Source organism: Scyliorhinus canicula, chromosome 29, assembly GCF_902713615.1.
Source record: "Scyliorhinus canicula chromosome 29, sScyCan1.1, whole genome shotgun sequence".
Taxonomy (NCBI): domain Eukaryota; kingdom Metazoa; phylum Chordata; class Chondrichthyes; order Carcharhiniformes; family Scyliorhinidae; genus Scyliorhinus; species Scyliorhinus canicula.
In genome coordinates this window covers 9,145,758-9,159,366 of record NC_052174.1, presented here as the reverse complement: position 1 = coordinate 9,159,366, position 13,609 = coordinate 9,145,758, and the positions used below count along the sequence as shown (strand labels likewise).

Below are 13,609 nucleotides of genomic sequence, written 5' to 3'. Positions count from 1 at the left end.
ACCTGACACACTCACACTGACACACTCACACTGACACACTCACACTGACACACTCACACACACTGACACACTCACACACACTGACACACTCACACTGACACACTCACACTGACACTCACACTGACACTCACACTGACACACTCACACTGACACACTCACACTGACACACTCACACACACTGACACACTCACACTGACACTCACACTGACACACTCACACTGACACACTCACACTGACACACTCACACACACTGACACACTCACATCACACTCACACTCACACTGACACACTCACACACTGACACACTCACACTGACACTCACACTGACACACTCACACTGACACACTCACACTGACACACCACACACACTGACACACTCACACTGACACTCACACTGACACACTCACACTGACACACTCGCACTGACACACTCACACTGACACACTCACACTGACACTCACACTGACACACTCACACTGACACACTCACACACACTGACACACTCACACTGACACACACACTGACACACTCACACTGACACTCACACTGACACACTCACACTGACACTCACACTGACACACTCACGCTGACACACTCACACTGACACACTCACACACTGACACACTCACACACACTCACACACTGACACACACACTGACACTCACACTGACACACTCACACTGACTCACTCACACTGACACTCACACTGACACACTCACACTGACACACTCACACTGACACACTCACACACACTGATACACTCACACTGACACTCACACTGACACACACACTGACACACACACTCACACACACTGACACACTCACACTGACACACTCACACTGACACTCACACTGACACACTCACGCTGACACACTCACACATACTGACACACACACACACACTGACACACACACACTGACACACTCACACACACTGACACACTCACACACACTGACACACACACACTGACACACTCACACACTGACACACTCACACACACTGACACACACACAGACACACTCACACACACTGACACACACACACTGACACACTGACACACTGACACACTCACACACACTGACACACTCACACTGACACACACTGACACACTCACACTGACACACTCACACTGACATACTCACACTGACACTCACACACACTGACACACTCACACACACTGATACACTCACACTGACACACACACACTGACGACACTCGCACTGACACACTCACACGGACACACACACACAATGACACACTCCCACTGACACACTATCACTGACACACACACGCACACTGACACACACACACACTGCCACAATCACACTGACACACACACTGACACACTCACACTGACCCACTCACACTGACACACTCACACCGACACACTCACACACACTGATACTGACACACTCACTCACACTGACATACACACACACACTGACACACACACTGGCACTCTCACACTGACACACACACTGACACACACTGACATACTCACACTGACACACTGACACACACTGACATACTCACATTGACACACTGACACGCACACTGACACACTGACACGCACACTGACACACACACATACTGACACACACACTGACACACACACACACTGACACAACATTAACACACTCCCACACACACACTCACACACATAATGACACACTGACATGCACACACAGGCTCGTGTTCACCCCGTGGGGGGGACACAAAGCGGTGAATGTCGCGTGTCCGCCTCCTTTGCCAAAACTGGCTTTCCCCCGAATGGAGGATTGTGGGGGCTTATCCATTCCTTCTCCTTTGCTGCGTACCAGTCTTATTCAGACAGCTCCTGGCAAGGGTGTAGGTGCAGGTGCCCAGGAATATAAACTTCCTGCTGTCGAAGGATATGTAGTGAGGATCTCCAGAGATGATGCAGGAACCATCTGTCAGGAAAAACAGAATCACGGTGAATTATTGGCCCAATTCAGATCCCGAAATTCCAACACTCCCCGCGCTGGTCTCCCACATTCTAACCTCTAGGGAATAGCTCTGGCAAAACTCTCAGACTGATAACCCCTCACCGTTCGTGCTCATTGACCCTTCACCCTTCACCCTCTGTGCTCACTGACCCTTCACCCCTCACCTCCTGTGCTCACTGACCCTTCACCCTTCACCCCCTGTGCTCACTGACCCTTCACCCTCTGTGCCCACTGACCCTTCACCTCTCACCCCCTGTGCTCACTGACCCTTCACCCCTCGTCCCCTGTGCTCACTGACCCTTCACCCCTCACCCCCTGTGCTCACTGACCCTTCACCCTTCACCCCCTGTGCTCACTGACCCTTCACCCCGTGTGCTCACTGACCCTTCACCCTTCACCCCTCACCCTCTGTGCTCACTGACCCATCACCCTTCACCTCTCACCCTCTGTGCTCACTGACCCTTCACCCCTCGCCCCCTGTGCTCACTGACCCATCACCCTTCACCCCTCACCCCCTGTGCTCACTGACACTTCACCCTTCACCCCCTGTGCTCACTGACCCTTCACACCTCACACCCTGTGCTCACTGACCCATCACGCTTCACCCCTCACCCTCTGTGCTCACTGACCCATCACCCTTCACCCCCTGTGCTCACTGACCCTTCACCCCTCACCCCCTGTGCTCACTGACCCTTCACCCTTCACCCCCTGTGCTCACTGACCCTTCACCCTTCACCCCTCACCCCCTGTGCTCACTGACCCTACACCCTTCACCCCCTGTGCTCACTGACCCTTCACCCCTCAGCCCCATGCTCACTGACCCATCACCCTTCACCTCTCACCCTCTGTGCTCATTGACCCTTCACCTCTCAGCCCCCCCCCTCCCATGCTCACTGATCTTTCACCCTACACCTCTCACCCCCTGTGCTCAGCAGCCAACATTTAGCTCCATTGCTCCAATTCAAACATTCTCAGCCTGATTTTCAAATCCCTCCGTGGTCTTACTACCTCTCTATCTCTTTCTCTGTCTCTCTCTCTCTCTCTGTCTCTCTGTCCCTCTCTCTCTGCCGCCCCCCCCTCTCTCTGTCTCTCTCTCTGTCTGTCTGTCTCTCTCTCTCTTTTCCCCTCTCTCTCTGTGTCTCTCTCTCTCTCTGTCCCTCTCTCTCTGTCTCTCTCTCTGTCTCTGTCCCTCTCCCTCTGTCTCTCTCTCCCTGTGTCTCTCTCTCCATCTCTCTCTATCTCTCTGTGTCTCTCTCTGTCTCTCTCTCTCTCTGTCCCCCTCTCTCTCTCTCTGTCCCTCTCTCTCTGTCTCTCGCGCTTTCTCTGTCTCTCTCTCCATTTCTCTCTCTCTCTCTGTGTCTTTCTCCGTCTCTCTCCCTGTCTCTCTGTCTCTCTGTCTCTCTCTCTCTCGCTCTCTCTCTCTCTCGCTCTCTCTATCTTGCTCTCTATCTCGTTCTCTCTCACTCTCTATCTCGCTCTTTACCTCGCTCTCTATCAATCTCGCTCTCTATCTCGCTCTCTTTTTCGCTCTCTATCTTGCTCTCTCCCATTCTCTCTCTCGCTCTCTATCTCGCTCTCTCTCTCTCGCTCTTGCTCTCTCTCTCACTCTCTCACTCTCTGTCTTTCTCACTCTCTCGCTCTCTCTCTCTCTCGCTCTCTCTTTCTCACAGTCTATCTCTGAATTTGGTATCTTGAGCACCCCCCCCCCCCCTCCCCCCCCCCCCCCCCGATTTTAATGCTGTGCCATTGGGTGAGGGCTCCTGCCGCTGCCTGGGACCCTGGGCTCTGGGATTGACCCTCTGACCCTCTGCACCCCCCGATCCCATTTCTCCCCCCCCCCCCCCTCAGGACATCCCATCAATTGGAGCACCATGCCCAACTTTCGGTGCCATACCCGGTGTTTGACAATCCAGTCTGTGGGGCTAAAGTGTTAAACACACTTACAAGATGGCGATGGTGACCTTTGCCCCCTGACTTGCTGCTTCACAATGGTTTGTTTGTCTCCATGTTTGGTCACTCTTAGGGGGCTGACCTCTACTGACCTCTACTGATCAGGTCATTCTCCGATCGAGCACGTTATGAGTGATAATTCTTGGGTGGGATTCTCCCCTACCCCGGGGGGGGGGTCCCGGAGTGGCATGAACCACTCTGGCGTCAGGCTGCCCCAAAGGTGGCTAGGCCGGCCCCAGAGCGATTTGCGCCCCGCAGGCCGGCAGGGAAGGGGTTTGGCGTCACGCCAACCAGCGCCGAAGGGCCTCCGCCGGCCGGCGTGAGTTGGGGCATGCGCGGGAGGGTTCGTCTCCGCATCGGCCATGGCGGAGGAACAGAGTGCCCCCCCCCCCACAGCGCAGGCCTGCCCGCGGATCGGTGGGCCTCGATCGCGGGCCAGGCCATCGTGGGGGCCACCCCTCCGGGGCCAGATCCCCCCCCCCCCCCCCCACCAAGAACCCCAGAGGCCTCCAGGTCCCGCCAGTCAGGACCGACTCCAATTCACGCCGACGGGACCGGCAACTAAACGGGCAGCCATTCGGCCCATCGCAGGCCGGAGAATTCGGGCGGCGCACGGGGCGCATTGAGTCGCGCCGGACTTGCCATTCTCCAAGACGGGCGGCATGTTCCACGCCGGGCCGGTTTTTAGAGGGCCGGAGAATTCGGAGGCCGGCAGGGGCGGGATTCACGCCGACCCCCCCCGGCGATTATCCGACCCAGCGGGGGGGGGGGGGAGGGAGGTCGGAGAATCCCAACCTGTATTTGTTTGTGGGATGCAGGATTTGCTGGCCAGGCCCATTCCTAATTGCCCCTCGAGAAGGTGGTGGGTGAGCCGCTGCAGTCCCTGTGGTGTAGGTACACCCACTGTGCTGTTAGGGAGGGAGTTCCAGGATTTTGCCCCAGTGACAGTGAAGGAACGGCCGATATATTTCCCAGTCGGGGGGGGGGGGGGTGAGTGACTGGGAGGGGAACCTCCAGGTGGGTGGGGTTCCCAGGTATCTGCTGCCCTTGTCCTTCTAGATGGTAGAGGCCGTGGGTTTGGAAGGTGCTGCCTAAGGAGCCTTGGTGAGTTGCTGCGGGGCATCTTGTAGACGGTACACACGGCTGCCGCTGTGCGTCGGGGGGGGAGGGAGTGAATGTTTGTGGAAGGGGAGCCAATCAAGCGGGGCTGCTTTGTCCTGGATGGTGTTGAGCTTGTTGAGCGTTGTTGGAGCTGCGCTCATCCAGGCAAGTGGAGAGTATTCCATCACACTCCTGACTTGTGCCTTGTAGATGGTGGACAGGCTTTGAGGGGGTCAGGAGGTGAGTTACTCTCCGCAGGATTCCCAGTCTCTGACCTGCTCTGGTAGCCACAGTATTAATGTGGCTGGGTCCAGTTCAGTTTCTGATCAATGGTAACCCCCAGGATGTTGATAGTGGGCAAGGGCGGCTGATTTCCTTCCCTAAAGGGGGACATTAGTGAACCTGACAGTCATTTACCACAATTAACGATACTTAATTAATGTTGGTCACCATGACCGAGGTTAACTTTCAGTCCAGATTTCATGAATTGAATTTAAATTGCACCAGCTTCTGGGGGTGAGATTCGAACCTGAGTCCCTCCTCCCCAACCCGCCCCCCCCCCCTCCCCAAGCCTGGGGGCCATTGGATTACTAGCCCATTGACAATACCCCCCTCTGCGTCACCACCTTCCCTATTGGAGGACACCGTGGCCAATTGCATCCCAAGAATAAGTCCTTCCAATGGGGAGAGGTTTGCTTGACTCGCGTAGAGTCGGAGTCGGAAGAGTGGTTTATTCCCAGAAGTAAAAGGCTGGATTCCCCGCCCCGCCAGCCGGCCAATGGGGTTTCCCATTGTGGGCACCCCCCCCCCCCCCCCCCCCCCAGGCCGTCGGGAAGTCAGGAGTGCGCCGCCGTCGAAACGGGAGGATCCCGCCCAAAGAATTTACAGGTCCAAATCGGGCCTACTCCGCAGGTCTGGGCCGGCCTTTAAGGAACTGAGCTAACCAGCTCGCTGAGGGGGGGGGGGGGGGGGGGGCCTCCGCCCTCTCGGCCCCCTTGACCACGAGGCTCATGGGTAGATTAATCGGGTCGTTCCGCTCCATTTTACTGCCCCCCCCCCCTATTGACCATTCAAAGAACTGATCGCAGAGCGCTGATCAGCAAATTGCCCGCTGGACAATTTATGGGCGAAAGAATACTCGGCAACATTGCTCGTCAACATTTCTATTGGCACATTACTGTGGCCACTTGAGGAACTGACCTGGAGGGGACTTCACAGTAGTGGTTGGTTCTGGAGTTTCCATATGAGTGGTCGGTTCTTGAGTTACTGCCCCAGAAGTGGTTCGTTCTGGAGTTGACTCAGGAATAGTTGGTTCTGGCGTTGACCCAAGAATGGTTGGTTCTGGAGTTGAATCAGGAATGGTCGGTTCTGAAGTTGACCCAGGAATGGTTGGTTCTGGAGTTGAATCAGGAATGGTTGGTTCTGGAGTTGACCCTGGTGTGGTTGGTTCTGGAGTTGACCGAGAAATGGTTGGTTCTGGAGTCGTCCCAGCAGTGGACGGTTCTGGAGTTGACCCAGGAATGGTTGGTTCTGGACTTGACCCGGGATTGGTTGGTTCTGGAGTTGACCCAGGAATGGTTGGTACTGGAGTTGACCCATGAGAGGTTCGTTCTGGAGTTGACCCAGCGGTGATCGGTTCTGGAGTAGACCCAGGAGCGGTCGTTTCTGGAGTTGAATGAGGATTGGTCGGTTCTGGAGTTGACCCAGGAGTGGTTGGTTCTGGTGTTGAATCAGGAATGGTTGGTTCTGGAGTTGACCCATGGGTGGTTGGTTCTGGACTTGACCCGGGATTGGTTGGTTCTGGAGTTGACCCAGGAATGGTTGGTACTGGAGTTGACCCATGAGAGGTTCGTTCTGGAGTTGACCCAGCGGTGATCGGTTCTGGAGTAGACCCAGGAGCGGTCGTTTCTGGAGTTGAATGAGGATTGGTCGGTTCTGGAGTTGACCCAGGAGTGGTTGGTTCTGGTGTTGAATCAGGAATGGTTGGTTCTGGAGTTGACCCATGGGTGGTTGGTTCTGGACTTGACGCGGGATTGGTTGGTTCTGGAGTTGACCCAGGAATGGTTGGTACTGGAGTTGACCCATGAGAGGTTCGTTCTGGAGTTGACCCAGTGGTGATCGGTTCTGGAGTAGACCCAGGAGCGGTCGTTTCTGGAGTTGAATGAGGATTGGTCGGTTCTGGAGTTGACCCAGGAGTGGTTAGTTCCGGAGTTGAATCAAGAATGGTTGGTTCTAGAGTTGACCTGGGAGTGGTTGGTTCTAGAGTTGACCCAGGAGTGGTTGGGTCTGAAGTTGACTCGGGAATGCTTGGTTCTGGAGGTGACCCAGGAGTGGTTGGTTCTAGAGTTGACCCAGGAGTGGTTGGTTCTGGAGTTGACTCAGGAGACGTTGGTTCTAGTGTTGAACTAGGAGTGGTTGGTTCTAGTGTTGACCCAGGAATGGTTGGTTCTGGAGTTGACCGGGGAGAGGTTGGTTCGAGGGTTGACCCAGGAGTGGTTGGTTCTAGAGTTGATCCAGGAGTGGTTGGTTCTGGAGTAGATTCAGGAGATGTTGGTTCTAGAGTTGACCCAGGAGTGGTTGGTTCTAGTGTTGACCCAGGAGTGGTTGGTTCTGGAGTTGACTCGGGAGAGGTTGGTTCTAGGGTTGACCCAGGAGTGGTTGGTTCTAGAGTTGACCCAGGAGTGGTTGGTTCTGGAGTTGACTCGGGAGAGGTTGGTTCTAAGGTTGACACAGGAGTGGTTGGTTCTAGAGTTGACCCAGGAGTGGTTGGTTCTGGAGTTGACTCGGTAGAGGTTGATTCTGGAGTTGACCCAGGAGTGGTTGGTTCTGGAGTTGAATCAGGAATGGTTGTTTCTAGAGTTGACCCATGAGTGGTTGGTTCTGGAGTTGACTCGGGAACGTTCGATTCTAGAGTTGACCCAGGGGTAGTTGGTTCTGGAGTTGACCCAGGAGTGGTAGGTTCTGGAGTTGAATCAGGAATTGTCGGTTCTGGAGTTGACCCAAGGGTGGTTGATTCTGGAGTTGACCCTGGTGTGGTTGGTTCTGGAGTTGAATCAGTAATGGTTGGTTCAAGAGTTGACCCAGGAATGCTTGGTTCTAGAGTTGACCCAGGAGGGGTTGGTTCTGTAGTTGACCCGGGACTGGTTGGTTCTGGAGTTGACTCGGGGTTCGTTGGTTCTAGAGTTGACCCAGGAATGGTTGGTTCTGGAGTTGACCCAAGGGTAGTTGGTTCTGGAGTTGAGCCATGAATGGTTGGTTCTGGAGTTGACCCAAGGGTGGTTGGTTCTGGAGTTGACCCGGGAATGGTTGGTTCTGGAGTTGACCCGGGACTGGTTGGTTCTGGAGTTGACTCGGGGTTCGTTGGTTCTAGAGTTGACCCAGGAATGGTTGGTTCTGGAGTTGACCCAAGGGTAGTTGGTTCTGGAGTTGAGCCATGAATGGTTGGTTCTAGAGTTGACCCAGGAGGGGTTGGTTCTGTAGTTGACCCGGGACTGGTTGGTTCTGGAGTTGACTCGGGGTTCGTTGGTTCTAGAGTTGACCCAGGAATGGTTGGTTCTGGAGTTGACCCAAGGGTAGTTGGTTCTGGAGTTGAGCCATGAATGGTTGGTTCTGGGGTTGACCCAAGGGTGGTTGGTTCTGGAGTTGAGCCATGAATGGTTGGTTCTGGAGTTGACCCAAGGGTGGTTGGTTCTGGAGTTGACCCAGGAGTGGTTGGTTCTGGAGTTGACCCAGGAGAGGTTGGTTCTGGAGTTGAATCAGGAATGGTCGGTTCTGGAGTTGACCCAGTGGTTGGTTCTGGAGTTGACCCAGGAATGGTTGGTTCTGGAGTTGAATAAGGAATGGTTTGTTCTGGTGTTGACCCAAGGGTGGTTGGTACTGAAGTTGACCCAGGAGTACTTGATTCTGGAGTTGACCCAGGAATGCTTGTTTCTGGAGTTGACCCAGGAATGGTTGGTTCTGGAGTTGGCCCAGGAGAGGTTGGTTCTGGAGTTGAATCAGGAATGGTCGTTTCTGGAGTTGAATCAGGAATGGTTGTTTCTGGCGTTGATCCAAGGGTGGTTGGTACTGGAGTTGACCCAGGAGTGGTTGGTTCTGGAGTTGACTCGGGAGTGGTTGGTTCTGGCGTTCGCCCAGGAGTGGTTGGTTCTGGAGTTGAATCAGGAATGGTTGGTTCTCGGGTTGACCCAGGAGTGGTTGGTTCTGGAGTTGAATCAGGAATGGTTGGTTCTGGAGTTGACCCTGGTGTGGTTGGTTCTGGAGTTGAATCAGGAGTGGTTGGTTCCAGAGTTGACCCAGGAATGGTTGGTTGTAGAATTGACCCAGGAGTGGTTGGTTCTGTAGTCGAACCTGGATTGGTTGGTTCTAGAGTTGACCCAGGAATGGATGGTTCTAGAGTTGACCCAGCAGTGGTTGGTTCTGGAGTTGAATCAGGAAATGTCGGTTCTGGAGTTGACCCAGGAGTGGTTGGTTCTGGAGTTGAATCAGGAATGGTCGGTTCTGGAGTGGAATCAGGAATGGTTGGTTTTCGGGTTGACCCAGGAGTGGTTTGTTCTGGAGTTGAATCAGGAATGGTTGGTTCTGGAGTTGACCCTGGTGTGGTTGGTTCTGGAGTTGAATCAGGAATGGTTGGTTCTAGAGTTGACCCAGGAATGGTTGGTTCTAGAGTTGACCCAGGAGTGGTTGGTTCTGTAGTTGAAACAGGAATGGTCGGTTCTGGAGTTGACCCATGAGTGGTTGGTTCTGGAGTTGAATCAGGAATGGTCGGTTCTGGAGTTGAATCAGGAATGGTCGGTTCTGAGGTTGAATCAGGAATGGTCGGTTCTGGAGTTGACCCAGGAGTGGATGGTTCCGCAGTTGAAACAGGAATGGTTGGTTCTGGACTTGACCCAATGGTGATTGGTTCTGGAGTTGACCCAGGAGTGGTTGGTTCTGGAGTTGAATCAGGAATGGTCGGTTCTGGAGTTGAATCACTAATGGTCGGTTCTGGAGTTGACCCTGGAATGGTTGGTTCTGGAGTTGACCCAAGGGTGGTAGGCTCTGGAGTTGACCCAGGTGTGGTTGGTTCTGGAGTTGAATCAGGAATGGTTGGTTCTGGAGTTGAGCCAAGGGTGGTTGGTTCTGGAGTTGACCCAGGTGTGGTTGGTTCTGGAGTTGATTCAAGAGTGGTTGGTTCTGGAGTTGACCCTGGTATGGTTGGTTCTGGAGTTGAATCAGGAATGGTTGGTTCTGGAGTTGACCCAAGGGTGGTTGGTTCTGGAGTTGACCCAGGTGTGGTTGGTTCTGGAGTTGATTCAAGAGTGGTTGGTTCTGGAGTTGACCCTGGTGTGGTTGGTTCTGGAGTTGACTCAGTAATGGTTGGTTCTAAAGTTGTCCCAGGAGTGGTTGGATCAGGAGTTGACTCAGGAGTGGTTGGTTCTGGACTCGACCCAGTAATGGTTGGTTCTAGAGTTGTCCCAGGAGTGGTCGGTTCTGGAGTTGACGCAGGAATGGTTGGTCCTGTAGTTTCCACCTGAGTGGTTGATGCGGGGGTAGCGATGGACCCAGTAGTACTGGATGGCATCGGAGTTGATTCAATAGCTTCTGCAAATTTATTGGAAAGAAGAGAATGAGTTTTAGAAATTGCAGTCTGACTTTACCGGCTCCTACGTAGCTTGGGGAAATGTGAGAGGCAGTTAATCAACCACGTGCTACATGGTTACAATCCCATAATGATTGGAATTCATCTTCTGTTACAGTTTTAATTGGTGATTGGCAATTTCTCAATGAAGACAGAGAACTACCTGAGCCAGAACCACACAGTACACGGTAACGGCTACACCCAAAAAATGTGAGGGTGGGATTTACCGGCTGTCCACACCGGTGAGTTTGCCGAGGAATGGTTGGTTAATTTGTGGCAGGTTTATCAGGGAGTTTCCCGCAGGCTCTATCCAATGTCACCTCGTCACTTTTCTGGGCCCTGGGGGAGTCCCTCTCCGCGGTGTAACCATCTTTTATTAAACACTGGGGCGCTGAATTCAGAGATCGGGCCGCCATTTTGAAAGGTGCCCTGATCTCTATGTGGGTCGCCCCCACTCTCTCACCCATGGGCCAACCTCACCTCCCCCACTCCCTCACACACACACATAGGCATTACCCAACCACCCCCCCAAAGTGAGGACACTTGGGGTCCCCCTTCTTCAGCCCCCCCCCAACCCGTCACACCCCCTCCAACCTCCAGGAGGCCCTTGCCTACTCGCCCTGCAAATCCCCACACCTTTCAAACCCCCGTGTTCCCCGTGTCACCCTGTCCCCTGCTAGGCCTCGGCCTCCATTCATGGGCATGGCCCCCCGGCCCCCTCTCTCAGGCCCAAGCCCTTGGCAGTGCCACCCAGGCACCTTGGTCGTGCCAGGGGTAGCAGTGCCAAGATGACCGCGTTCCAGGGTCAGGGTCCAGGGAGCCGGCCTGCACTTGCCCCGACCGCCCAGGGGTGTCCCAGGGCCCGGGAGCCCTCCCCCCCCCCCCCCCAGGCCCTGCTCCACACGGTCCACTTTGGCTGGAGCCTCGCTGGGTAGGCCGGTAGATCCTGGGATGCGGGTAGATCCCGGGAGGCCGGATAGATGTATCCCGGGTGTATCCCGGGAAGACACATTGTGCTCCAGCGACGGTGCAACCCAGCCAGCGATCGCGCCCTTACAAACCTTTTCAGCAATGGGGAGCTGAGCTCGCCGGAGAGACTGGCGCCTCAGAGATCGGGCGGCCATTTTGAAAGGGTGTCCCTATCTCTGAGACAGCCTGAGGCTCCCCCACGGGCAATGTCACCCCTTGTACCATGGCCACTACCCCCCACTTCACCCACCCGCCCAGTGAGGAGCTATGTGGTGCTGAGGGGGGCCCCCCCACCTTTTCGGGCCTACCCAACCCCCCTTTCGGGACCCCATTATTGGATCTCAACCCCCCCCCCAACCTTCATAGCCACCTTTCACCCCCTTTCATGGGCTGCCCCCCCCCCCCTCCTCAGGCCCCGACCCTTGGCAGTGCCACCCAGGCACCCCACACTGCCACTTTGACACCCTGGTGAGGGGAGCTGCGTGTGCAAGGAGGGCCTCCTCAAGAACTTGCTTCTGCGCCTGGCCAAACTTGCCATAAACCTGTCCAGTCAATGGGCGACCAAGAAGAGGGGGGGGGGGGGGCAGGGTCCGCGGCTACATTCATGGCCGGGCATCCCTGGAGTGTCTGCCGGCATCACCGAAGCCTGCCGTGCCCGATGGGCGCCGCGGGGGGAACCGGGGTGCCGAATCGATCCACTTAACCGCGATTTCGGTTTCGGTATTTTCAATTTCGTTGACGATTTGCCTTTTGTTTCAGGCGGTGCCCCTTTAAGGGACTGCCCCTTTAACTTGCAGCTTGATTGATCCCGTGCGACCGGTTGGACCTGAAATGGTCCAACGGTCAAACGCGGTGAAATGGAATTGAAACCCAAGATCGCCCACGATTGGGTTGAATATGGAGGCAGGCTCAAGGGGCCGAATGGCCTCCTCCTGTTCCAATCTCTTGTGGTCTTATCTCCCTGATTGGCGCCCGAGGTTAAACAGAATCTTCCACTGATTGAGGTGAGGCATTTCCTTACCAGCGCAGGATACGATGCAGACTTTATCCACGGCAAGTTGCGAGTCCGGATTGACTCCAGAAACGCCCTCGATAATAAACTGGAGAGAGGAGACACACCAGAATCGTAACACACACACTCTCCAACTCACCCGCCCCGGCCTCGAACCCCGCTGACCCATGACCCTCGAACCCCGCTGACCCATTACCCTCGAACCCCGCTGACCCATGACCCTTGAACCCTGCTGACCCATGACCCTTGAACCCCGCTGACCCATGACCCTTGAACCCCGCTGACCCATGACCCTCGAACCCCGCTGACCCATGACCCTCGAACCCCACTGACCCTCCAACCTTCGCTTCAGGCCCGAGGATTGTATCCAGGGTCAGAATTCTGTGCTGCCTCCTTCCCCCGCTTCCCAGGGGAGAGGGGAATTGAAGGGAAATAAATATTATTCGCACAGCAGCATTGGACACCAGCCCCGGGACGCGCTGCGTCAGGAAAGGCCCAGAATACAGCCCCAAGAGCGGAGATGAAATGGCGGCCGAGATTTAGCGGATGGGGGATAATTATTGGCTGAGGATTCTACTCTTCCTCCAATAGGGCCCAGGGGCTGGTTTATACCCACCCGCGGTTGAACATCTTGTCCGAAAGTCCAACAGTTCAGCCCCCTCGCTCCGGGGGGGAAGGGGGGTGTCAGTCTGGATTACCGGGCGGAGTGGAACTCGAACCCACAATCCCCAGGCCCCACTGATCCTCGAGCATGGCAACCAGCGGCCTGGAGCGAAGGGATGAATGTCCGCCTCGCCCACGGGATGCATCCCATCGCCGTTCGGCTGAGGCCGGCCGGAGATTAGAGGCCTGGGCCTCGCGCCCTTTGCCGGGCCTGTACAGGCCGGGGGCCTAGCAGGTGACAGGGTGTCCCAGCCCCACATGGGTGCCTGTCATCCTTTACTGCGGGAGGAACGGAACATGAACCTAAGGGTGTCGGCTTCAGTTACACC

The 13,609-nt window shown here is 55.2% G+C and overlaps 1 protein-coding gene across 1 annotated transcript in view; it reads right to left on the bottom strand.

Annotated features, from left to right (window-relative positions):
• LOC119958301 (mucin-2-like) overlaps positions 1-13,609 on the bottom strand; it is a 69,804-nt gene that overhangs the window by 49,819 nt on the left and 6,376 nt on the right. Inside the window, exons 6-8 of the mRNA XM_038786737.1 lie at positions 12,627-12,705; positions 6,220-10,599; positions 1,819-1,932 (exon numbers count right to left, since the gene is read on the bottom strand). Of these exons, the coding sequence (XP_038642665.1) occupies positions 1,819-1,932; positions 6,220-10,599; positions 12,627-12,705 (4,573 nt within the window). The remainder of the gene's footprint in view (positions 1-1,818; positions 1,933-6,219; positions 10,600-12,626; positions 12,706-13,609) is intronic.